Below are 26,525 nucleotides of genomic sequence, written 5' to 3' on the forward strand. Positions count from 1 at the left end.
TTAAAGCTGCTTTCATTCATATCAAAACAAAGTGGCACAAAGCCTGTGCATCGAAGTTCCAAGGGGCTAAATTGGATCAACATTTACTAAAAGTTCAGTCTTCTACCAGTGCTATTGATGTACCTGAAGAGGCACTCGAAGACTGGCGGTCAGAACCAGCTTCTGGCTGGTCAGGTCATGGTGGTAACGGTCTCTTAATATGCGCGCAGGGCCTAAAACGCCTGTGACTCGCGGCCTAATCGTATCGCCCGCCGTCTGATGGACTTTGGAGGCTGCCTCGGCGACTTCTGGAAACACCTAAGCACTGCGTCGCGATCGATGGCGTTTCACGGTATCGTTGCGATATCCTCACTTCAAAGAAAGGGCGTCGCCAGAGGGGGCAGGGAAGGGAAGCTGCCCCCGTCTAGAGATTAAAAAAAGTCGCAAAATGCAAAGCAACCAAAGTGTCTTGGTTTTCTTGACCGATAATTCCTTATTACAATTACTGTGGTTGTAGAGGTAAGACAGTAAAACAGTAAAAGTTTATGTGCTCTGCACTATACCTACAGTTAATAATTTTTTTATCCTTCATATGTCAACTTGCCTATCTTTGGGCCATCAGCTGGCGACACTCTTGCTTCAAGGGGCACAAGTCGGACGGAACTTGCTCGCTGCGTGATGTTACTTGTCGTGGAGTGAGCTCAAGGCTGCCTGGAAGTACAGATTTCCCAACAAACGATGCCGAGAGGGCAATAATGGAAGCATAGGCGGCATATCCCATCAGAGAATATGTCCACTTCCAAATTTTAATGGAATGCCCGTTTCTTTCGTCTTTCTTTGTCATTCAATAGTTATTGCAATCCGGGGCAACAAGGATATGACTGCGCCGAACATTCCCTCTTAATAGGTAAAATAGTATGAAAAGGGCCTAACTATGAGTCGCATCCGTTTTCTGAATACAAAATCAGCATCAGCAACCACAAATTATATGGAAACGACACCAAGAACGGCAAAATCCTTCAAGTATGGAATTTCCAAATTTTGAATAAATTATTGAACGATTAACGGCCTATTTACACACCAGAAACTGTTTTAACGTCAATATAACATTTCTAGCATGTAGTGCACGTCCAAATTAGCTGCAATCGACATCCGAAACATCACGCAGGGTTAAAACTATCAAATTCAAAATTCAACCATTATTTTGAAAATACTCCAAATTTGGGGCCTAAGGGTCAGATATGCAACTTTAATGCCGCCATTGGCACCAGCGACCCTAAATCATTCAAAAACGACCCCTAGAATGCCGAAATTCGTCAATTTTTACAGGTTTAAAATCTTGAACACCGTTTTGAACAAAAGTGTTCAAATTTTGAACCCACACGAAAATTTCGGTGGGTGCTGCGGGTCAAAAGTTTTATTTGGACCTAATGAACACGTGTACCGAGTTTCATGCTTTTGTCACAAAATGCAGCGAAAAAATTTGTACCGCCTACGCTAAACTCCTTTCGCAGAGATAAATGGTCTAACAACTTCTTAACCAAATATTTAAGTCTAATTTTTTGTGACTTGACTGTATCAGATAAGAATACTACCTACAAGTTTAAAATGTTTTTTACCTTGTGATTATTTAATTTATTTCAATGTACATAATGGCGTTTTTGTTGGGCAATTCTTACGAGGCTATTAATTGCTGATAAGCTATTTAGGTAGATAAAAACGAGCGTATGTACAGAAAAATTCCAAAAAGCAACCGGAGTGTTGATTTATGGAGCAGCCCACGTGTTTTTGAGACAAAAATTATGTTTAAAGTATGGTGTCGCTTAGTGTTACTAAGCGCTAAAAGGGGAAGTAACCATTGATATTTAGACATTTTAAATGCATAACTCGACATGGTAAAAAAATATAATTTCTAGAAAAAGTTAGAACAATTTTATAACTCACTTGTGCCCGTTAAGCTCAAAAAATCGTTTCAAATACAACTCATACTGTCGACTTCAAATTTTGATGTTCCTTCATTTTCACTTGAACAAAAACATTTTTAACAAGGCGACAGCGACAGTTTCAATTGAGCAGCACTGTCGATACCAACTTTGCCATTTTGAATGGAATATTAGGTAGGTACATCCCATATAAGTATTAACATTTTTTATTCCGCTTCTTATTTTGAGAAAGAAAGTTTTTAAGTACTTATAGTTTAAGTAGACACAAATCTTGGCTAACGAAACAGAATCATTAAACATCGGATGACCATAACATTTTTCTGCATTTAGATTTTCCTGCCACTTTTGTTAATTTTGCTGAACCTCTCGTTGTAGCAGCATGAAATTTGGAAAGCAAGTACCTAAAAGTGCGAACTATTATGGCCAACTTATAGCATAGTGTAAGAATAGACTTTACACTAAGCTTATAGTAACAGTGTAACAGCACCACAACCAAGACAATTTGCACCAATTGCTTCCTCGTGTTCTTCACCAGCGACACTATACCTACTATATATAGTAAAGTTGAAAGTATAATTATGCACCTGCCTTTATATCTGTTGTTAGAAATAACATATCGACTTCGGGTTCTCATCAGTGTTAGACTCCCTACTTACTTCACTATGGACAGCTAAAACAATAGTACTTATCCTTATCTGATCCTCTTGGATTGCACATTCGTCAGTAAACTTTTTTATTTGTTACTCAGTTGTAAACGTTGATTAACAAGACAAAACGCAAACGGGTAAACGTCATGTTTAAACGCTGGGTGACGGTTGGGGAGAAACCAGTTAGTTAAATAGAAATACGTTTACCATATAATGTACTACATAAATACACATCAGAAGTACTCTAACACTCTCTAGGGGAAAAACTGAGAGATGGCGATGATATGCAAAATAGGGCGGCAATATCCTGACGAGAGGGAACATTAAAAAAAATTAGGTACATGGTAAGAAGATTTCCTAATATAAACATAAAACCTTGTTTTTCTCAAATTTCTTAGTAGCTCCTTTTGAAACACGTTTGTGTTGATTAAATACAAATATTGGTTGTAATGATAAACTGGTGCGATTACCTACGTTGTAGAAATGGTTTTTTGGGTAAATATACCCAAAAAAGGTATAAGTACTTGCTTGAGAGATTTTGTTTACCACAAATAATTCAAAATGCTTTTCGGGCTAGTGTTAGTTAGTTGCGTTACTCTGATTGTCGGTAAATCGATCCACTCAAATTGTGGGACTATAGCATTTAGTACACTTTTTAGGTCAAACTCCCTGTGACAACTTAAAAGCAACTTACAGGGTATTTGGTTGTAAGCCGTTCTGTCCAAATCGCGTAACGTATTCCTGCGATGTGGCACCGATTAGAATTAACTATCAGCAGACTACGTGTTACTATCAAGGGGATGGAAAACAGTATCAACCAGGAGATAAAATTCCTACTAAAGTGGTTTCTCAAGCGGGGACATCGTGTATTTATACCTGTGATACCAGCGATGCTACCGTCGGGTGAGTTTAATGCCAATCGGACATTTTTGAATATAATATTATTGTGACCGATTTATACCTACTACGGAATTTTGACCGTTAAAGCAATACCAATATATTTTGCTGTCCTTTTAGATGTATTAGGGCGCTTTAATACTCTTTACCTACCTATTTCAGGCCACGGTGGGTAGCAAGTGAGTGTAGTGGTGAACCCACAGGTACGAACTAATTTTACCCTCACACATATAGATATTTCATGTTACCCATTTCAGACGCTACTCAACTCTGTTCCTCCCAAATTGTGGATTATATGGGGCCCTTTTACAAAAAATATGCTCCGGTGTTCTCAAGTGTAGTCACTAGCGACTGTCCACGAAAATGGATAAATGATAACTGTGAGTATGAGTCTGAAATGTCTGTGTCTATTGTTTTACGTATTTGCATTGCAGTTAGTAACGTGCCTCTGGACGATTGTTCGGCAAACAGATGTATGTATCTTAGTTCACTTGTAGGTATACATATTTGCATATGAATGTACGTCACTTTTTAGACGAGTGTTGTGAGGTTCCTACCACTACTGGTTATGTGAAAATCGGAAGCAAGTTTGCGGCCACTACATATATAGAATGCGAGTGCAAATGCCCACCGTTCCTTACCTGTACTGAATACCCAAAACCCATTGCACAGTAAAATAATAATTACGTACTTATTTTGAAGTCAAGAGCACACTGTCGTTAAGAAATCGCGAATAAAGCAAACTTTCTTATCTGGTACCTAGTTATAACTTTATTTACAAACTTGGGTGACATGCGTTTAGTAACGCTATCATGAAGGTATTATCATCATTCATCATCAAAAATAGTTTCGTAAGGGTGCTTCTTCCAAAATCAATGTAATCCAGTGAAATTCAGTTAAACCACTGAATAATGAATTCACTCAACGATTAAAACTGTCTCACTGATAACATCTACAATTAAATTATAAATAAATTAATGCTTATACCATAAGACTTCATGCAAATTAGTATCGAAATACCGACGTCCATCCATACGAAACTCATCGAAAGTGATACGCACTATTCAGGTTCCGAGAGCCGATGCGCAGAACTTGCGACAGAAGTATCATGAGTAAGGTTGACGACATGTTCAGCGTAAAGAGTAGGTTCCTCGCTGGGATCAAATATGCCTTGGCTTTCATAATTGATCGGCGTTTCATTCTAATTCGGACGTTTCTCGGGTGATACGAAGATTCCTTCTTTTCTCTTAGGTTGCATAGTTATCGATTAATTAAATAAACAAATTAAAAAAACGATGCTTTGTCTTTCAAACTGGGTGACTCCCTGAGCGTTCTGAATTTGTTATAGATGGTGAACTATAAAACAACCCTTTACAAAAAGGGTCCCGATGATTCTTGCAAATGGACGCACCGTGGAATCTTTTGAAAAATCCGAAAAATGTTCTCATTTAACAAATGGATTAATTTTGCTAGTTGGTTTTATTGCCGAATTTTTGATAAAATAAGGAAAAAACCACATGAAAATGAGCTAATTCGTTAATCATTAGATGAGAAAAAAATTTTCTTTCGATTGGTGTCATTATTAACCCTCTAAGTTAATATGGGGAACAGCGTGTTCCCATGTTAATTGCCTATATTCGGTTTCGAAATATTCATCTGGTATAATCGTCTATCTAGCTGCCTAAGGGCCGATTCTAGAATGCAGATACCGAGTACAAGCGACACCTAGAATAAATATCGACGGTTGTGTTGGTTACCACTCTGTCACCAACGGGATACATGTTGCTATGGCCGTTATTCCAGGGATATCTTATTCTGCGTAAAAGTGCAGTTGTAGAAACGGTAAACCGTTTTTATTTAAGTAAAGCGTTCTATTCTGTTGAAGAGTTTCTGGTCTACGATATGACCATTTTCCCATGAACTTAATTATTAAGTTTATTAGCATGTACGAGTATATTAATTTAGTTTGCTCCTATGTTTTAACGATTGTAAGTTTCCATTGTTAACTACGGCATGAAATAAATATTATTAGTAACACTAAGATGACGTCGGTAATATCCTCACTCCTCAAGAATTACTAAGTGAAGTTCTTTGTATGAGTGACAAAATAATCTACCACCTATAATGTTTGATCCAGGTGATATTGTTTGCGTAAAGCGTAGACGGTGAAGTCATGGAAGGTATGAAAGGTACAGTACCAGAAGGTACATTTCGGGAGTATTTACAACGACCTACGTGTCAAAAACTCACACCTTGAACCGCCTTCAGTCGTTTGGAATCTTACCAATTATGGATCTTATAGACATAACAGCATCGGCGAACTATGTATGTTAACTGGTCGACCGTACGACTGTACAATAATAACCGAAACGGCTTCCCAAGTAAGTGTACCATGTAGACAAAGATGTCTTTACTGACAGCGTTAACTCTGAGCAGCGATCCTATCAAAGGGTGATAATTATCACACCACTATACATAGGTACCCGTCCGAACCTGCCTATAGGAACTAGTATTTCAGTTTGGAGGCACAATGTGGGAAATTTTTTCATAAACTATGCGCGTTTATTTTAATGGAAACTCCAGCTTACCAATCGGTCGGGTATAAACAAATTCAGGAATACTACAACGTGAATTGGTAGATACCAAATTTAGAGATGAACAATATGATGGAAGATCTGATTCTGATCAAAGGTATGGTTATTTATTTAAATACTAGTACCTATAGGATAGCACCTTACCGCATCCCCAGGTAAATTTTCTTTGTTCACTTTGTAACTGAGTAACGTTTAGACTTGGCAGAACAGTGCAGACGAGATGCCATAAATTGGCGGAATTGCCCAATTTGACACGTTCACACTACACAATCTGTTTTTTTAGGTCTCCAAATCTTCATCTCAATGTTTCCGCCACTACGTGATCGATGAGATTAAACGAATTAAGAATAGAAGGCAAACCGATGACTTTAGTAGGTACAGATGAGAGAATTAGCGTGATAGGTACTTCGTTCATTAGCGTCGCCGGTTCAACAAAATACCATTCCGATACTGTAGTAACACTCTCGTAAATGAGTTAATTAAACAATTAATTAATTGCTGTTTTAGTCGAGCAAATGCATGCTGCGTAATATAAAAGCTATAGATAGTGGTTTTAGCTTAGCCCACTTACGGATGCCCCCAAGGTACTAATTTAGATGACATATAATGAAACGGAAAGGGTTCTGAGCCATCCAACTAATGAGTTGTTTTAGTTCAATAATTTATTGTGCCCCTATTAGCTTATGAGTTGTAATTGACTTTAATTTGTTAGTTTGTATAATACCTTCTCTTGTAGTAGTCTTCAATTATGCGCTTTTTGTTGTCCACTGAATATTCTGAATCAAAGTAGGTATAGTAATCTCACATTTTAGTACTACGAGAGTGTTAACTGCTATACTATACTCACCTTTTTATGAGCTTGATAGTAATTCGTTAGCATAGTGACGCCCTTGGCATTATCCATCGACCCTTACAAGATTTTAAAATATACCTATCCACTCATGTGTGTGAAGGCAGGTGTTACAAAAAAGTTGACACGTAGAGTACCTAGGCAAACTGTAGAGTACGCTTTTGCAACATGCAACCTCGTAACAGAATAAATTCATTTATTTACTGATAAATAAACAACTAAATATACTTTGACATGGTCGTTTAACTACTACAATACAGCATGTTCTAATTTTTCCTATGATTTTTAATTCGTCAGATGACAGAAAAGTGCTGACATGATATGTTAGAGGTTTAGTAGATGTTACATTTTCTTTTAGGTAATATTCTAACAAAAATTTATTGCATAGTAAATTATTAGCAAACCATCCATCCAAAGGCAAAGTAAATCACATTTAATAATATTCGCTCGAAACGAATTTTCCTGTCCAGCCATTAAGAAAATCCCTTTGGAACTTATTTGATAAGGTAGGTATATGCGAATTAGATTATAGAGAAACGTAACAGCCTACCATGGTATAAGCTAAGTAGGAATATTAATTAAAGTAGATTTATAGGAGGTAGGGTGTAATGTAACCAAATTCATACGCGATCTTGCTCCAGATAACTACTGTCCCACTGGTTTCCGTTGTTATCAGTCAAAAGTAGCATAAGTTGATTTAGGTCGAGATCTTCTGCGAACTTTGCCAGTTGCTCTTCATTGTCTAGGTGACCATTTAAGTAACCGTAATCTCCAATTTCATTCGACGATTTCTTACCACGTACACCCACAAATTTTCCTCTAAACTCGTATGGGTATTTTTTGCCTCGCATTCCGAAGAAGCTAGATCTTGCGGGTTGCTTCTTACCACGCATTCCGAAGAATCCGGATAGAACCGCTCTTTTCACTTCTTCGTTAATTTCATCGATTGACTTCTTGCCTCTCATTCCCATGAAGCCACGTGCACGTTTGTCAACGAAATCGTTACCGTAGTAGTCGGCGTCATACTCCTTCTTTCCTCGCATGCCCATGAATCCCGATGGAGCCCTCTTGTCATAGTCGTCCACTGGAAATAACACGAGTTAGTAACATCTTATGGTACCTACTCAATGCTCAACACCCTTACGGTTCTCTTTTTTGCCGCGCATTCCCATGAATCCTGAAGGAGCTCTTTTCTCGATGTCTTCCGGTAGACTGTTCGACTCAGGAAACGGTTTCTTACCGCGCATTCCCATAAAGCCGGCGGGAGCTCGCTTATCTAATCCATCTTCGCCGCTCGAAAACGCGGGATCATTCAAAATTTGAGTCGTATCGGAGTATGTGGAGTCGGGAATTGATTTTTTTCCTCTAACGCCGGTAAAACCAGAAGGTGCCCTTCTTTTAACTTGGTCCGCCGTTTGAATTTTTTCTATACTGGCTGACAGTAGTGATGCCATTAGGATGATACGCCACATGTCGCCCTGAAACGAAAATAAAATTTAGTTCAATTAATTTTTTCTGCTGCTTTTTGCGACAAAATCTTATTTGTTGTAAATATTTTGTATATAAACTGTTTAGAATCTATATATATATATAAATTAATCGCTGAAATTTATTTACGCGCGTCATTTCAGAACGACTGCATCAAATTAGATAGTTCTTTTTTTGATGTGCTTGCGTTATCGAAACATGTGATGCTCTAAGGCAAGCAAATTGGAAACTCTTTTCTTAAAAATGAAAGCACTGCGCGCTGCTTTAAAAACATCTCCGCAAATTCGATTTATAAAAAGGGCAAGGTTTGCCGTGACTTTAACAATACAGTCACATGTCACAAAATTCATTCCAACCTGTGCCTCTGGAACCCAACATACAATTAAGCCATAAAGGGACTAAATTTACCACATTTTTAAGAAGTAATTTAAAATTTACTATAAACTACAGTAGGTACGACGAGGTATTCATTGGTGCGGGCTTTCTCTCGCTTGGAGTAAAGGTCCAATACTCCACAAAATTCCTTCCGCTTTGGGGTTTCGACTATAGAACCAGCAGAATTATATTGTGCCAGTAGAAAGGTCAACCTGAACCACTGAATTCATTAGTTCTTTCAAGACACAACCCTCTATCGAAGCATTTCTTGCAGAATATTCAACATTATAACTGATGTGTATTCTAAATGACATCATTTTTGGTGCAAATATAATTCGGGAAAGGGGTTTCAATCCAAATTTTAAGGTATTACTTTTTCTGTAGCCAACATCATGCACATCCATTCCAACATGTAACCACGACTACGAAAATTATAACCACCCGTGTGAAGCCGGGTCGGACAGCTAGTTTAAAATAAATCACTATTGACGTAACAGTCGGTAGTCTTTGTCACTGGGGTGCCAGGCCATAAACAATTTGCGAAGTGAGGCCGCTTTGCACCTAGATGACATTCAATAATATTGAGATGATATTCTCGATATTGTACATTTATCGCAAATACCATTTGAAAACATCAACCTAATTATCCCTTCCTTCCCCCAATGTAGACATTGTCTGTATAAAAATAATTCTTAGGATCATTACTAAATGTATGGAAACTCGTATAGTTTAGAAAGCTTTTGCAGCCATAACTCATTTCAGCAGCTATCAGAATTCTTTAATAGTAAATGAAATATTCTGACTTCCAAAAATATGACAATACATGGAAGAAAAATTCGATTTCGATGAAACAAATTAATGATTTAAATTTTTTATTTGATTGTATTGCCACTTAAATAAGTTCCATAAAATGTGTACCTATGCATCAACTGTCAATTTTACTAGATCCTCTATACTACTGTCTTCTAAACCTTATTTAAAAATGCCAAGAGCAATTAAGTGAGTAGGTATTGTACAAAAAAAAATGATCGGCAGTTCGACTTAGTAGGACCGCATTGAGTATGTATTTTATGGAAAAATAAATGGAATGAAATGAAATATAAGCGAGAAGTTGACTGAATTATCACAATAAGAAGTTATTTATTGCGGTCTGAAAGCGATAGTTAGTTTTTTTGAACAATCGCTTAAATTAGAAATATATTTCATCATAAAGGGAATTGAATTGCAATTCCAATATCACCTTGCTATTGGAATTTGGTACATCACTTTTACGTTGCCCACCGCCACCCTGTGCAGACTAGCCTCCTTCGCCACTATCACTGTTTGACGAATGTGGCATTCATCAGTTTACCTACCAATTATTATTTCTTAAAGTGTTGCACTTCCATTGGTGATCAAGGTGCTTGATTTGATTCCTAATTTTAACATGCACCGGAATTAATACAGAAGTGCGGCTCAACCAGAACTTATTATTAAAACCATTGAATAAAAACATTATTTTATTCAATGCTAAAACACATCAGGTCGCATATAATTAATTTGACTCAACGAAAAAGCGATTTATTGCGGGCCTCCGATTTAATCTCATCCGTTGCAATGAGAATTTGACGTGGATTAGCATTTGGATTATACCAATATGTTATTACAATCACCAGATGTAAAGTTATCACAGCAGTCAGCTCACGTAAGTTTCCCATCTCAGCCCGAAATTGGCCCTCCTGCCTACGTATACAATAAATTTCGAGCGAACGTCATCAGGCAGACTAATCAGATTCCTAAAGACAATCTGAAGTACTGTTGAGAACGGGAACATTTGTTGAGAAACGACAGGTGTATTTCCATAGTATAGGGGCTATTATGGGGTTTCGCATTTCAAGGGCCCAGTTAAAAGAGAAACGACATGCTGGGAAAGGAAGAGAAGTCTTTTTTTTAATGAAATCCACGACAACCGCGGAAAAAGGTTTTTAAAGAGTGTATTTATTATTAATATATACTAAAGCTGTAATTACTTTCCTTTCAAGTAAGTGATCGAATTCCTTTGGTACATATTACAGTTAAACGGATTATTTTTCTCGATTATATGCAAACAAATTACGAATTCATTGTGAATGGGGACTAATATTTTTAAATTAAATTTAGTCCATTTGGTTTACATGAGAAGAGATGTTGGTATCGCAATATTAGTAAGTTGCTCTTGTATACTAGGACACTATTCATCAACTTTTCAAATATCTGGATTGAATTCTTATAATGCGTGATATAAACAAACCGGTGTTATTATATTCAATACCTGTTTGCTGTAGAGGCGTTTATTATTAAGAACTCTTAACAGGATAACTCGACAACAGGCAGAAATTTTTAATTTTGATTTTCACAATTGACGGTTCAGTTCTGTTCATAGAAATTGACCAAATCAGTTTGAAATTAGTATTTTTGTAAGAATAACTTTGAAACGCAATAGGCAATATGCCAAAAGATATTAAAACCATCTTATGCAGTAGAGTTGGTATTGAAGCCGCTCAAATGCCATTAAGTTGCTGTTCAAGATTCCAATTTGATGCAATTTCGATAAGAACCATTTAAGGTTCTAAAACCAAGCGCTGTATTTGTGAATCAATGCCTATTGGGAAAATATCTCTTCTATATATCTTCACTATTGCATTTGGTACAAGGCTTACTATACACTCGGTTTTAGAAAACGCCTTTTTCCTATGCATTCTTACAACGTTCTGCATGCGTCGTCAACCTAGAAGGTCAATTTCTTAAAAATTGCAAAGGGCGAACTTTACCTACACATTAGATTTTACATTGAAGTCGTAAAACCACAATTGCTCAATTTTCTAAGGGTTTAACGTTTTCTGAATTAAATTTAAATAGCTTCAGCTCCCGTTTCTCTAAGATTTAAAAAAATGGGTCTAATTCTTGACAGAAACGCTTCCTAATAGCTCACCTCAGACCAAAAAGCGCTCTTCACCGTTTAACGTCTTCGCACGCTTTTTCTTACTTTTGTTTGTGTTTATTGCTAATACTTATTACCAATAATTCATTTATTATCTAGTCAGTAAACACAAAGGTCCTTATTCAATTCAATCGGCACGTAAGAATAAGAATGACATTTTACAACTTATCCCTTAATATATGGCACTACATGGGTCAAGTTCTACATTTCTTTACGGTATATTTACTCAGATTTAAGTGTTTAAATATGTGATATTAATTAATCATAATAAAAACTTCAGTATATATGTACAGGGTGAGTTTTTTTCATTTCACCTAGGAATGAGCATTGATGATGATTTAAGATTCACGACACACGTTTCCAACAACTTGAGAAAAGCGTACGGAGCATCAAAAACAATATACCAACACAAACATTACTTACTTAAAGCTTTCTTATGTAAATTTCTTGTACTACCTATTCTTGACTACGCGGATGTAGTTTATGGACCCTATTTACTTGATTTTGATTCGCATAGAATTCAGGTACTGCAAAACTCATGCATGAGACTAATAACAGGCACAAGGAAATATGAAAAAATTAGTACAAAGTGCATAGATCTTGGTTGGTTAAATATGAGTCGAAGAAGGACTTTACATTCAGCAAACCTCTACCTCAAAATTTTAACAACAAAGACGCCGCAATATCTTCATCGTAAAATCACAGATCGTAACGACGTACATAATAACGTTCGCTATAATGGAAAATTAACGCCACCTTTGCACTGTTCTTCCCTGTTTGAAAGATCCTTTATTTACAATATAGCAAAATTTCATAACTCTCTGCCTGAAGAGGTTTTAAAATACCCGGCCCGAAAAATTAAAGCGTTCGTAGAAAATCGTCTTTGGGAGGAGCAAGTTCTTGAATTCAGAACCAAATCATGAAATATGTAACTATGCTTGTATTCATCTCATCTATCATCCTTGCGTTTTGTAGATCAACATATCCCCAGTCACCGGTACCTACACATCGATCATTCATAGGGTTAGGTGGAAGAGCAGGGCGCGGATATCCGCCAACTGAACCTCGCCCTATTCCAACGTATCTTTGCTGCCTCTATTCTTCCTAGCCTAGTTCCTAGCATTATAAATAAAGGCAATTATTATGGTCGGTGTTTCTTGTGAGAACTCAGGTCTAGCCTGGTTAACTAATCGCACGGATTAAAATCAAGTAACGATTAGTGTCTGTGTCTGTGTCTGGTGAAGTTATGTAGGGTTCTAAAGAAAAATAAAAAATAAAAAATAAAATAAATATTCACACACTCACATTGGAAATCTAGGGATAGTATGTAATTCATACTTACCAACATAGCTATTAATGGCCACAATAGTCAACGCTATCAGGAAAAAAGAAAACAAAACAAAAATATCATTATAATAATTCCTATGTAATTTTATTAAATAGAGTTTATTGTGTAAGTGTTTCTTTGGCTTTGCGTTTGGGTTGTATACGAGTGGGTTGTGATAACGTGGTGTGTTTATGTGAAGAAGGAGTTTTGTGTTTTTTTAACTGTGCTAGGACGTGTAACTTTATTGGGTGGACCTGTCTTTGTAGTGCAAGTTGCGTTACTTGTATTTATGGTGCTTCTTTGTTCTAAAGGTTGTATTTGTGTTGTTGCTTGGGTTATTGATGGAGATATTACAGTATTTTGTGAGCTAGTAGTGCTGTTTAGGTTTTTGCGTTTGGGTTGAATACGAGTGGGTTGTGATAATGTGGTGTGTTTCTGTGAAGAAGGAGTTTTGTGTTTTTTAACTGTGCTAGGACGTGTTTATTGGGTGGACCTGTATTATTATTATTATTATTATGGTCGGTGTTTCTTGTGAGAACTCAGGTCTAGCCTGGTTAACTAATCGCACGGATTAAAATCTTAAAAAACTTGCGGGATGTTTGAGCACTCAAAGAACAATTAATTCAAAAATTAATTAACGAACTGCCTCCACTTCGAACAGATAATAGTACATTATATATCAAGGTAGAGAAGTACAGTATTATTGCCTAAGCACCAAGATTACATCTCGAGGCGCTTGCGCCGAGGGGTGTAAGGTGTGCTTGTATATACTTTGTATTGAGGTCACAGAACTATAATTACTCAATTTTCTAGGGGTTTAATGATTCGGAATAGAATTTCAATGGACTTAGTTCCCATTTACATAGGATTAAAAAAAAAAGCGCAAGCTAATAGTTTCCCACTCTTAAAACCTTAATAAAATGCGAATGTTTTATGTTATTTTGTTAAAATAGTTATTTGTATACTTAGGCCGCGAAGTCATGCTTTAACGTACCGAAAAGAAGATTGACGCCGAGGCCGCTTGCGGCCGAGGCAAGGCAACTTTGAGGGCGTTAAAGAATGACGCGGCCATGGTATACACAACATTTTTTGTGCAATTGCGTAGAATCGTCAATAATAAAAATGAGATTTCAAAAATAATAATTTTCTTCGCAAATAGAAAGACGGCCAGTTTTCATTTTACCATGGAAATGAGATAAACAATGAATAATTTTTCGTGAAAGAAAAGTCAAAATGTGTGACTTCGAAAGTGATTCTTCGATATCCGGAACTCCTCCGGAAATAAAACTTGTTGTGAATTCTGCTGTGTTGCAGTTATGAGTTAGTACCTGAAAAATCGAAGCGGCAGTACGAAAAATGCTACAAGGACTTCAAGTGTACCTGTCAGTTTGAGTTCTAATGAAAATCAAAATGTTACAGTTTCAAAGTATAACGCTTCTAACACTTTAGACTTTATTTCAGGAGTAAGTATAAGTAACAATACGAACTGTAGGCTTAATATTAACATTTATCCAAAAGATTTGTAATTGCCTACATGCTGATTGTCAAAATATATGTGACATTGTCTTACTTTAACGGCCGTCGCTATGACAGCGGCCGCGAAAGTGAATTTCGCGGCCGCCATGGCGAACGCAAAGTTGTTGTTTCGCGTCCAATTGCACAAAAAAATAATTTAATTAGGTAGTTTTAACTTATGAATGTATTAATATGATGTCTTGTCTGTTGGGCAGTAATATAATAAATAAATAAATAAGGTAGCGCCTTCAGACAAAACTATATACATGTACAATGTAAATCTTGTTGCTCTGAGGTCGCAAAACTACAATAATTGCTCATAACTTTCTGAAGATTCAATGTTTTCTGAAGAAAATTTCAACACAATCAGCTCAGATTTTAAAAAAGTCAACCTTATAGCTTCCCACCTTTAAGATCTCGGCAAAGTGCGAGTCTATGGGCTCTCTATGTTAACATGGGGAGCAACTATCTAGAAAAAACCTTTTTCCCATGTTAATTCTCTATGTTCGGTTTGGGAATATTCATCCGGTATAAGTACAATAGGTATGCAATTGCCCGATTGGATAGTCTATCGATCAAAAATAATAATCTGGGATTCCTATATATAAAAGCGTACCTATGCAGCTTCCAAATAAGTTCCGAAACATTTCAAATCTAGCACTGAATCTCAAATATGTTTAGATTCTTTCGTGGCTGTGCTATAAAAAAAAGATCTTTTTGGTAATACTAATAAGTAACAGAATTGGTAAATGAGTTCCAAAGTTCCTAATCTCAGAATGCCATTGTGTTATATTCATATTTCAGTTTAGACCAAAGCAGGTAAGTATTATATTTTATGTATTCTAATGCAAAAAGTAGTAATAGTTATTTATGTATTAAGGGCACAATAGTGATGTTTATATTCTCGAGGGCGACGAGTTAAAAAGCTCGAGGGCCCGAGAGCTTTTTAGTCGCCCGAGAGTATAAACATCAGTTTATGCCTGTGGTACATACAAAATTTTATGTCTTACAAATAGTTTTCTTCGTCAAAGTAAATATTCGTCTACAAAATAATTCATTATGTTTGATCAAGTATGCGTGGTTCAAATTTGTTAATGTGATTGAAACCATCCAAACGTCAAACGTAATTTTAAATAATTCAATTCATCGTGAATGAGCAAGGAGTTCCAGAAACTATACGAAATAAGGTCAATCTTGTTATTTAGTAGGTATTGACAATTAATAATTGACGTTTCTAATTTTCAATGACCTGCAAATATTTGCTTGTTTTGTCATTAAGTATAAATGAGTTACTATAGTGATACTTAATGCCCTAGGGCATAAAGTGGTACTTTATGCCCGCGTATCACAGATATACTCGTAAAATGTGCTATGATAGGTTAGTAAGACATAAAAAAAATTACAATGTAAGGCATGTATTTCCTTATTGTTGTGATTCAGGCGATTCAAAAAGGGTTTGTAAAACAACTATGGCAGCAACAGCAAGCTACCTACTTCGAAGGGTTCCGGTTGAGAGGAGTTTTTCCTTTTTCAAAATAAAATTCTCTGATGCTACATAGTTAAAAAATTATCAAAGTCCTCGTTTGAGATCGAAGGGACTTCAGCGCATTTTTGTGTGGCAGATCAGTATTCTATTAGCCACTTTCGATTCAACCATCAATAACAGATCTTGTCGAAGGCTACTACATTCACTAACCGCTTCCCACTTTCCTCGTGCACCCGCAATTCGCTTTTAAAGATTTGACTCCACCATCAGGAAGATCGTGTCGGGGGCTACCACATTCCCTTTGACGGTACCCACTTCCGACGTTCGGTTCACCCGCAATTCGCGTTTGAAGATTTGACTCCACCATCAGGAAGATCGTGTCGGGGGCTACCACATTTCCTTTGACGTTACCCCCTTCCGACGTCCCGTTCGCCCGCAATTCGCGATTGAAGATTTGACACCACCATCAGTGAGATCGTGTCGCGGGCTACCACATTCCCTTTTACGGTACCCACTTCCGACGTCCCGTTCACCCGCAATTCGCGTTTGAAGATTTGACTCCACCATCAGGAAGATCGTGTCGGGGGCTACCACATTCCCTTTGACGGTACCTCCTTCCGACGTCCCGTTCACCCGCAATTCGCGTTTGAAGATTTGACTCCACCATCCCGCAATTCGTGTTTGAAGATTTGACTCCACCATCAGGAAGATCGTGTGGGGGGCTACCACATTCCTTTTGACGGTACTCCCTTTCGACGTCCAGTTTACCCGCAATTCGTGTTTGAAGATTTGACTCCACCATCAGGAAGATCTTGTCGGGGGCTACCACATTTCCTTTGACGGTACCCCCTTCCGACGTCCCGTTCACCCGAAATTCGCGATTGAAGATTTGACTCCACCATCAGTGAAATCGTGTCGGGGGCTACCACATTCCCGTTGACGGTACCCCCTTCCGACGTCCTGTTCACCCGCAATTCGCGTTTGAAGATTTGACTCCACCATCAGTGAGATCGTGTCGCGGGCTACCACATCCCCTTTTACGGTACCCACTTCCGACGTCCCGTTCACCCGCAATTCGCGTTTGAAGATTTGACTCCACCATCAGGAAGATCGTGTCGGGGGCTACCACATTTCCTTTGACGGTACCCCCTTCCGACGTCCCGTTCACCCGCAATTCGCGTTTGAAGATTTGACTCCACCATCAGTGAGATCGTGTCGGGGGCTACCACATTCCCTTTTACGGTACCCACTTCCGACGTCCCGTTCACCCGCAATTCGCGTTTGAAGATTTGACTCCACCATCAGGAAGATCGTGTCGGGGGCTACCACATTCCCTTTGACGGTACCTCCTTCCGACGTCCCGTTCACCAGCAATTCGCGTTTGAAGATTTGACTCCACCATCAGGAAGATCGTGTCGGGGGCTACCACATTTCCTTTGACGGTACCCCCTTCCGACGTCCCGTTCACCCGCAATTCGCGTTTGAAGATTTGACTCCACCATCAGTGAGATCGTGTCGCGGGCTACCACATTCCCTTTTACGGTACCCACTTCCGACGTCCCGTTCACCCGCAATTCGCGTTTGAAGATTTGACTCCACCATCAGGAAGATCGTGTCGGGGGCTACCACATTTCCTTTGACGGTACCCCCTTCCGACGTCCCGTTCACCCGCAATTCGCGATTGAAGATTTGACTCCACCATCAGTGAGATCGTGTCGCGGGCTACCACATTCTCTTTTACGGTACCCACTTCCGACGTCCCGTTCACTCGCAATTCACTTCTATTGGCGACACGAGAAAGAGAGACAGCGATTCGAGATTCACGAAACGTTAAACCGCGTGAGTTCGCAACGGAAGGTAAAAGGCGCCTGACTACTTCTCGAAGACGCGCGCGCCGCCTCGCAAAAGGTCGTTAATTTCGCCCCTATGACAAAAAACAAAATTCCGCCACGCAGGAGTTGTGCGCGTTTACAACATCTTTCCGACGACACCAATTTCAAAAGAATCGGACCAAAACTGTAGTAGAAGATAGGAAAAAACTGAAAAACCTTCACGTTAGTATACTACGCTCGAGGATGACGCCCAGATGTCGCCAACCCCACATCATGTAGCCATGTCCCTAAGGTTGACAAATTTCACGGCCCTGTAGATACACGTACACCCGTTGCCTTTCTACAAGAGTTCTTCTACGCGCCCACATTTGCTGCCAGCCAGCCAGCCAGCCAGCCAGCCAGCCAGCCAGCCATCCATCCAGCCAGCCAGCCAGCCAGCCAGCCAGCCAGCCAAAGTGAGATTAAAAGCTACTTTTTACAAAAAAAATTTTTTGCAAAAATGCGCTAAAAATAACGCCAATGAAAATCGCTGTTATTCATTTTAATTTACAAAGTCAAATAGAATTAGAAAAAATTTACATAACTTCATCAATTACTACGAGTATATTCAATGTATTGTATTAACAAAATGGGAATTTATTGTACCTATCTAAAATTGAATAAATCTCGACCAAACACATTAGGCGAAATCAGCGCAAATTGAACGAAAATTAAAAACAAACAGCAACCGCGTATAAAATACAATTCAACATTCAACGCGAACTGAAAATAAATAAAACAATATACTTCTAACCTAAAACCTATTCCGTTGGAAACTAATACATAAAATAGTCAAAAATATATGCTTCGGTAAAACGTAATGTGGATACATATGTACATCTAGAGGTCTTTTAGGATCTCCGCCCATTAAGAATAGCTTTTGTTAGTGGTAAAAGCACATTTAAGTGGCTATTCTCTTCCTTACGCGTACATATTTATTTTATGGGGTGAAACATTCTACGTTTTGTTTTAAAAAGGATAACATTTACGGCGTCCGAGAATCTGAATATAAGCGGAGTTTATATTCCGTGTAGTTGCCAAATTAAAAAGTGGATATTATGGGGAGATCTTTCGTGCTACTGCAATTGTCACGTTTTTAATCATTATTCTGAAAGTGATCGAATAATCTATGATTAAGGGATGCTCGGCTCGCTGTAAATTACTATCGTAAGAAATGTAGATGAAATGCGTGCCTTGTTACAGATACAAAACGAAAATTATTTGTCATTATGGTACTCTATTCTGCTGCACCAAGTTAAATAGGTACTCCAAGTCTCATACGCGTTTGTTTTTTACCACCCGCATGTTAGTAAGGGAGGTATTGAATCGAGGTAACAAATTACAATTGACCCCACTCACTTTTTGGACGCAAATACACGTTTTTAAGCACCAGGAATCTGAATCAAACAAAATATCGTTGATGTCGATCTGTCTGTCTGTATTTATGGCTCCGGCTCATCAGTTGAACCGATCGGTACACATATCTTAGACATCACCGGGTGAATACTTTCAAACCCAACATAGGGAATTAACATGGGAAAACCGTTTTTGCAGCTTGTTCCTCCCCTAATTAACTTAGAGGGTTCATAAGGGCACCACTGGAAAGAAGATTTTTTTCCCATCTAACTAAATGCGAATTAGTTAAGTTTTATTTGTATTTTCGCATTATTTTATCAAAAATTCGCAAAATAAAATGAACTCAGAAAATCATGTAGCCATGGCCCATGTCCCGTATAAGATTTAAGCATCCGGAATTGTCAAAATTCGGATCTCCGGATGAGCACTATTGCAGGAGTAACATGTGAGAGAAGATTAAAGGAAAGAAGGTAGCAAACAGTTCACCTCTAAGGTGACTTGGAGTAAACAATGAACAAAAAAGAAAGCACTAGAAAATATAGTGAGCGAAATGAAGAGATACAAAATTGACATAGAATTCGTATAAGAGAAAGAAGCCGGAGTTCTCTCGTAACACCAATCAAGAACAGATTATTTTGTTTCACGTGTGGGGGGGGGGGGCGTTCGGAATTTAGGTACAGTCTTTGACAAAAGTAATGATCGCCCAATAAGCAACTTGGAAATGCGAACCAATACATTAAGATATCTCATCTCTGAAGAAACCGACAGAGCCTGATGTGATAGGCATGTTGGTTGCTGATGCTGCAGAGTTTACCTAGTAGGCGATCATTACTATTGTCAAATACTGTACATGGGAAAACAGTAATTAAACAAATAGTAAAAGAAGCAAAATATATAGCAGCTAGGTATAAAGATAAAGTAATACAAGTTAAAAATCTACAGGATAGGTTTTTGGGAAAGAAGGATATGGAAAAAGACTCGCACAGAATTATGGAACGCGGTTGTATCTTTTAATAACTAATTCATTTCAGAGAAGTATTACTTATTTGTAAATTATAAACAATCGCGTAGTATGAACAAAAATTGCTTTCATTGAATTTATGCCATATCATAAAATTCAATGCAATAATAATGGTTATGTTGAAATACGTAGGTCATTGTGGATTTTACGTTCTCGGTGGCTTGGAGAATTTAAGGTTTGATTAACAGTTCTCCATTGTTCACTGGTTTTAAAACAAGTTCGATTGACAGAAGTTACATCATATAATAAAATTCAATTTCGACATTATATGTACATAACAACCCCCTTGACGATTGTTAAGTGGCAAAGTGGCTAATATGTTGTGTACTTCATGTAGGGCCCTAACAGAAACGTAGTTTAGGTAGGTACTTACCTACTTTTCAAAGGTTTTTTTTATGAAATCGTACTTTCTATCAATCAGTTTCTCTGTGCGTCCTTTTCGATTAAAGCGGTAACTTGAGAATGGATGGTCTTTCGTTTTCATTACCTAATTGATAGCTTGGGTAAATTTATAACATAGATAAGCAAAATTGTAGAAATACGACTGCTTTTACGTCAGCCTGTTATTATATGAATTATTTCCAACTAATACGTAAATGTACTTATACCTCATCGCTGAAACGCAAAGCTGATGTGCGTAGTGCGCAAAGATGCTTTTTTTTAAAAAGCGTTCGTAGGTGTGTAATAATCGTAATTCGTAAGCCGCTCTCCAAACTAGCCCGTATTTCAAGACGTTTTAAAAATTAAGGTTTTAAAATCCATTCCATCGCATCAGTGGTTTTAAAGCTCTCATCATAATGCAAAACTTTTTAATTGTCCATTTCAATTTAATGAATCAATAAACACGCAAAAATGGTGACGATAAAACACCTTACAAAAAGAGAAAACTTTAAAAAAGAAAAGGAGTTCTCCCTCTTTAACAGCTGCTTCTTTTTCACTCTTTTTAGCGCATTTCCACAAAAATTAAAAAAAAATGCGCTATTGTGGCCACTTTGTCCGTCCGTCCGTCCGTCCGTCCGTCCGTCCGTCCGTCCGCTAACTTTGCGACGCTACTAGTTTTTTATCTGTTCTACTTTTTTCGCTATTTGGTTCGTTATGGTGTCGAGTCTTGTACCAAGGAAGGAATTTTTTCTGTACCGCTTACAAAAAAAGTTATTGTAAAAAAAACAAAAAACCGTTTTTACATGTTCCATAATTTTACACTTTTGCCGTTTATTAACGATCCTAGAGATCGTTTATAATTTTGCATTGCTATCTGTCGCCTGCCGGTTGGTCTCTCCGTCTGTTCCTTTGTCTGTCCATCTATCTGTCCGTGTGAACGATAACTTTGTTTAGAAATGTTCGATCGCTTTTACATCTCCGTTAGTTATGAACTGAATTGCATGAAATTCAATATGGGCATAGCTTTAACCATATAATACGCAATGCCAAAGGTTGAATCGAATCGATTCAAAATTCACAGTGCCCTTTTCGCATCTCGATCATTTATAAACCGAATTGCAAACTTTTTTACTTATAAAAGTATTTGAATGAAATTTGATACATAGGCACTTGGAATAAAGGAAAATCCAACGCCAATTTCAAAATTTGGTTTTGCGCATGCGCAGTGCCAACTTTTTTATTTATGGAAGAATTTAAACGAAATTTGATACATAGGCACTTGGGATAAGGGAAAATCAAACGCCAATTTCAAAATTTGGTTTTGCGCATGCGCAGTGCCAACTTTTTTATTTATGGAAGAATTTAAACGAAATTTGATACATAGGCACTTGGGATAAAGGAAAATCAAACGCCAATTTCAAAATTTGGTTTTGCGCATGCGCAGTGCCAACTTTTTTATTTATGGAAGAATTTAAACGAAATTTGATACATAAGCACTTCGAATAAAGGAAAATCAAACGCCAATTTCAAAATTTGGTTTTGCGCATGCGCAGTGCCAACTTTTTTATTTATGGAAGAATTTAAACGAAATTTGATACAGAAGCACTTCGAATAAAGGAAAATCAAACGCCAATTTCAAAATTTGGTTTTGCGCATGCGCAGTGCCAACTTTTTTATTTATGGAAGAATTTAAACGAAATTTGATACATAGGCACTTGGGATAAAGGAAAATCAAACGCCAATTTCAAAATTTGTTTTTGCGCATGCGCAGTGCCAACTTTTTTATTTATGGAAGAATTTAAACGAAATTTGATACATAAGCACTTCGAATAAAGGAAAATCAAACGCCAATTTCAAATTTGGTTTTGCGCATGCGCAGTGCCAACTTTTTTATTTATGGAAGAATTTAAACGAAATTTGATACATAGGCACTTGGGATAAAGGAAAATCAAACGCCAGTTTCAAAATTTTATATTGCGCATGCGCCGTGCCAACTTTTTTATCTATGGAACTATTTAAGTGAAATTTGATACTTAGGCGCTTGGAACAAAGGAAAATCTAACATTAATTTTAAAATTTAGGTTTGCGCATGCGCAGTTCCAACTTTCTTATTTAGAAAAGCATTGAAATGAAATTCTTCTCATAAACTGAAATTGAAGTAGCACGTCAAAAATGGATTGCCCATGTGCAACGCTATCTTTCATATTTGTGGCCGAATTTTTACGATTTTAACAGAAGTTGCATCTTACAAATGGGAAATGAATGCAAGTGGAAATGCGCTTTATGTAAATCGTTTACGATTACTTTTTAACTTGTTTTATCTACGACTTTGCGGCCACAACTTCTGCATCAAAATTTGTTGTTCTTTTCGTCTTATTACAACACAGAAATTAACCAGAAAGTAAGTAATCATTGATAAAAAAAAGCAGAAAAACCGAAGCGATTTATTTGTGATTTGTGGACACGCAATCACGCAATAGCACTGTATTTTTGAGTGGCGTTCGCTTGGATTTTCCGTCACGTAAACGTAAATATGTGTTGCAAATTTTTGATTTGCGCCATCCAATTTTTGTAATAATAATAATAATAATAATCCCCTGTGGGTTCGGAGATAGAATAGGCCCACTCTCGCTCTAGAGATCGTAAAAGGCGATCAATGGGCACTAAAGGTGACAAATCCAACCACCTTTAGTACTTACCTACCCACTATACTTTCCAACTCCCACGCCCATGTTCCCGATTCCCCTACATTATACACAACACGCAGGTGGATATTCGCTTACACGAATATCTTGAAGAGTGACGCCTTCACGTGTTCCTAGTCACCCCATATTCTTATGAAAATGGAGTTTAAACGAAACGAAAGAAATAAACCCCTGAAGGGGATCTAAAAAAGCGGCAGAGCATCTCGGACTCGGAGTGACCCTACGTATCATTGGATTTGACCCATTTTCAATATGCTTGTTACATAGGTATGGCATATACGTCAACATGTCCAAAGTTTGGAACCGAATCGGTCCAAGCGTCTGACAGTTATCGTGTTCACAGACGGACAGACGGACACCATCGACTCTCCTATAAAACTTGCATCGCTTAGCTCTGTCGCTTAATAAAAATATTCGGTGTACCATATCATTTACAACCGCCCCAATTGAGGATTGCTATACATGTAAATATAAATTTGTGAATTTCTTATTTTCTCTCTACGACGTTACATAGGTACCTACTATTTAGTTGGATCTTAAATGGGTATGTATATGAAAACAAATTTATTACCTAGTCTGCTTTTCTCCTTGTGTTCGTTAACTATAAAGCAGTACCTTCATAAATAGTTTCGAAAGTAAATTGAATATTTAATAACTTAGCTTTCTGAGTCCAGAGATAAGGAATGAACAATGCAATCACGTGGCACGTGTATTCAGTAGAGCACTTACAAGCAAGTATTGTCTTAGAGAGGGCGTAGACATCTAATACAAAAAACCACAGGAAACATGGAATCTTCCTATTATGTCAATGTAATAAGGCACCTTGTCAAGATGCTCCGATCTTAATTGTAATCTCCGGTGAGTTGAGCAGATTGAGTCACTCGAAAGGTAAAAGAAAATTGTGACAATATAGAATATTGCAAAGTGATTCTTTGGCAATGAACGTTTCTGGCGCTCGCTACGTCAGAAATATAAAACTCTCTGTAGATCGATTTATTAGATTAAAGAAAATCGGTAGGTAGGCAGTCCTTAATCGGGAAATTGCGTTCTCCTTTGATGACAAACGGACTAACCATGTTTATGCGATCAAATTGTCCGCTTTTAAATTCGATGCACATATTGTTTTAAAAAAAGGAAAGAGAGAAAATATTGTGAATATACCTATGTGTGAATTGCCTCTCCGGAAATAAAAGCACGAATGAATTGTCATGTTGGAAAGCTTTTCGAAAGGGTTACGCAATCAGTAGGTAAAGTTGATTGTCGGTGTAGACTTATTTCATTATTTTAATTATTTTCGAAATTCTATACGGGATTGTGGAACACAAAGTACTGATTACACAGGCTTTATAAAAACGAAAGGCTATCGACATCAAAAGCTTCCTTTGAGCCAGCAGGACACTTACCTACTTTGATTATTCTGATGTACACATTTTCGACAAAGCTACTTTGTCTCCATTACAATAAAGCATCAGTATACCCCTTTTGAATAATTTGGAGTTTTAACACTTGATGAGTTTTATTGACTTTTAGGATGCAGGGGACGTGTAATACATTGGTCCTTCAAACGCAACGCACATTTGTTATGGTTATTCCCTCATTTGTGGTCAATTTTCCACATTTTGTTCGTCTGCTGACTTGATGCATATACAGGAGTTTACTTTGGGATAACTTATAATGCAAATAAACAGAATTTTTGATCGCGATTCGCGAATAAGCATCATACGTCAGTTCTACCGATGTTGTGCCTTTTTTTGTGTCCCATTTTCACAATTTGTGTTAAATTATTACGGTGGGTTTCTTATACGAGTAGGTATAGCCTTATTATATGAGTTCAGGTATTTTTATACTTTCAAAGAAAATTTGTTGAGGCCCTAATTTATTAATCCTTACCGACAAACTCTGTCACGTTATTAAATATTTTCTTTGCCAAGTTGCGAATTTATTATGCGTTCTACGCGGAATACTCAGAAGGCAGTACAAAAGTGTAAAAAATGCTGGATATCACTTGCTTTGCAGCTGATTGCATAACCTTTAAAGAAGTTACTTTATATGAAAATCAAATGGCCCCGGATGTTTTTGCAGTTTTCATCTATCTAATGACACCACCCTTATCATAACGTCAAATATTTCCTTATCTCTATGTCAAATACGTCATATATCCAATGTGAATCAGTCAACTAAACCTGAAAAATTGGAAGAGAAAGAGAAGGAAACAAGCGTTTTTTTTCAAAATAAACCGAAGGGTTCAAATGTCTGATTCATGAACATTCTCTACTTGGAAAGGGGTCGGACTAAATAAAAATTGGTAATAAAAGCGATTTATTAGACACATGTACAATGTACATATCAATCATATGTGGTCATCAATGAATGTATTGTTATCTGTGACACCTAATAAAAATGGTTATTGTCCATTTGAGCAATTTACGCAATATAACTTTTTAATGCAATTTTCAGCTTAGGTAAATGAACTTTACAATTTCATGTCTTGATCTAGCATTTGGTTGGCGGGCCGGTTTTACTTTTTATCAGAATTATGTGATGCTTTTGTCCGTCCGTCTGTTCGTCGGGACGTCTGCCCGTCTGTCCGTCTGTCTGCTTGCTCCTCCTCTAATTCGAGAACGAAAGGAGACTGGTATGTCAAACCTTCGCCAATGGAATTCTACGAGTTCAAAGATCAATGCTATTCAATATGAGCCGGATTAAACTGATTGCCAAAAATTTCCCTACTGAAAATCGTATGCGCTTCTCGTATCTCGTTTTAAACGTATACAGATAAGTATCTACATCGTCTTTTTAATAGATTTGGTCGCTTTTAGGTATTAAAAGTAAGATAACCGTAAAATCAGCTCAAAACACGAGCTTAAAAGTGGTTTGACCATAAGATGGTCGTAAAAAGCTTTAGTGCGAAATAATGATTAATAAACCTCAAGGGCGTGTGCCGTATAATACAATATATTAAATGTCGTATACATTCACTGTCGTTAAACCCCTTACTGTACTCCTCTTTATTATTATTTTGAAAATAACATTTCTTCCTCTATTTTACCTTTCCCATTTTTATCTGCACGTTTCAATTACGTATGTACATAAACATTATACAGTGTTCTAGGATCATTGCCTTCGATATG

General features: G+C 37.4%; 2 protein-coding genes across 4 annotated transcripts in view; one reads left to right on the plus strand and one right to left on the minus strand.

Moving 5' to 3' along the window:
• The first annotated feature begins 3,052 nt into the window (after positions 1-3,052).
• On the plus strand, positions 3,053-4,224 carry LOC116179653. Its single transcript, XM_031499462.1, has 6 exons — positions 3,053-3,176; positions 3,229-3,472; positions 3,629-3,669; positions 3,724-3,846; positions 3,901-3,939; positions 4,002-4,224. The coding sequence occupies exons 1-6, from the start codon at positions 3,131-3,133 to the stop codon at positions 4,139-4,141; spliced, it is 633 nt and encodes a 210-aa protein (XP_031355322.1). The 5' UTR covers positions 3,053-3,130; the 3' UTR covers positions 4,142-4,224.
• A 2,865-nt stretch (positions 4,225-7,089) lies between these two features.
• The window catches only part of LOC116178372 (tachykinins), a 55,798-nt gene continuing 36,362 nt past the window's right edge, over positions 7,090-26,525 (minus strand). For 2 of the 3 annotated variants that reach the window (XM_031497852.1, XM_031497851.1), the window contains 2 exons: positions 8,055-8,388; positions 7,090-7,994 (listed from right to left, as the gene is read on the minus strand). In XM_031497852.1, the coding sequence (XP_031353712.1) occupies positions 7,531-7,994; positions 8,055-8,382 (792 nt within the window). In that variant the 5' untranslated portion in view covers positions 8,383-8,388 and the 3' untranslated portion in view covers positions 7,090-7,530. The remainder of the gene's footprint in view (positions 7,995-8,054; positions 8,389-26,525) is intronic. The other variant, XM_031497853.1, reaches the window with a different exon arrangement.

This window comes from Photinus pyralis, unplaced genomic scaffold (assembly GCF_008802855.1).
Source record: "Photinus pyralis isolate 1611_PpyrPB1 unplaced genomic scaffold, Ppyr1.3 Ppyr1.4_LG8, whole genome shotgun sequence".
Lineage (NCBI taxonomy): Eukaryota > Metazoa > Arthropoda > Insecta > Coleoptera > Lampyridae > Photinus > Photinus pyralis.

Excerpts from the sequence above, each read along its gene's own strand:
- LOC116179653 (XM_031499462.1), top strand. The coding sequence starts at position 3,131 with ATGCTTTTCGGGCTAGTGTTAGTTAGTTGCGTTACTCTGATTGTCG. Across the intron at positions 3,473-3,628 it reads ACCAGCGATGCTACCGTCGG|GCCACGGTGGGTAGCAAGTG; the intron begins GTGAGTTTAATG and ends TACCTATTTCAG. Across the intron at positions 3,940-4,001 it reads CGATTGTTCGGCAAACAGAT|ACGAGTGTTGTGAGGTTCCT; the intron begins GTATGTATCTTA and ends GTCACTTTTTAG.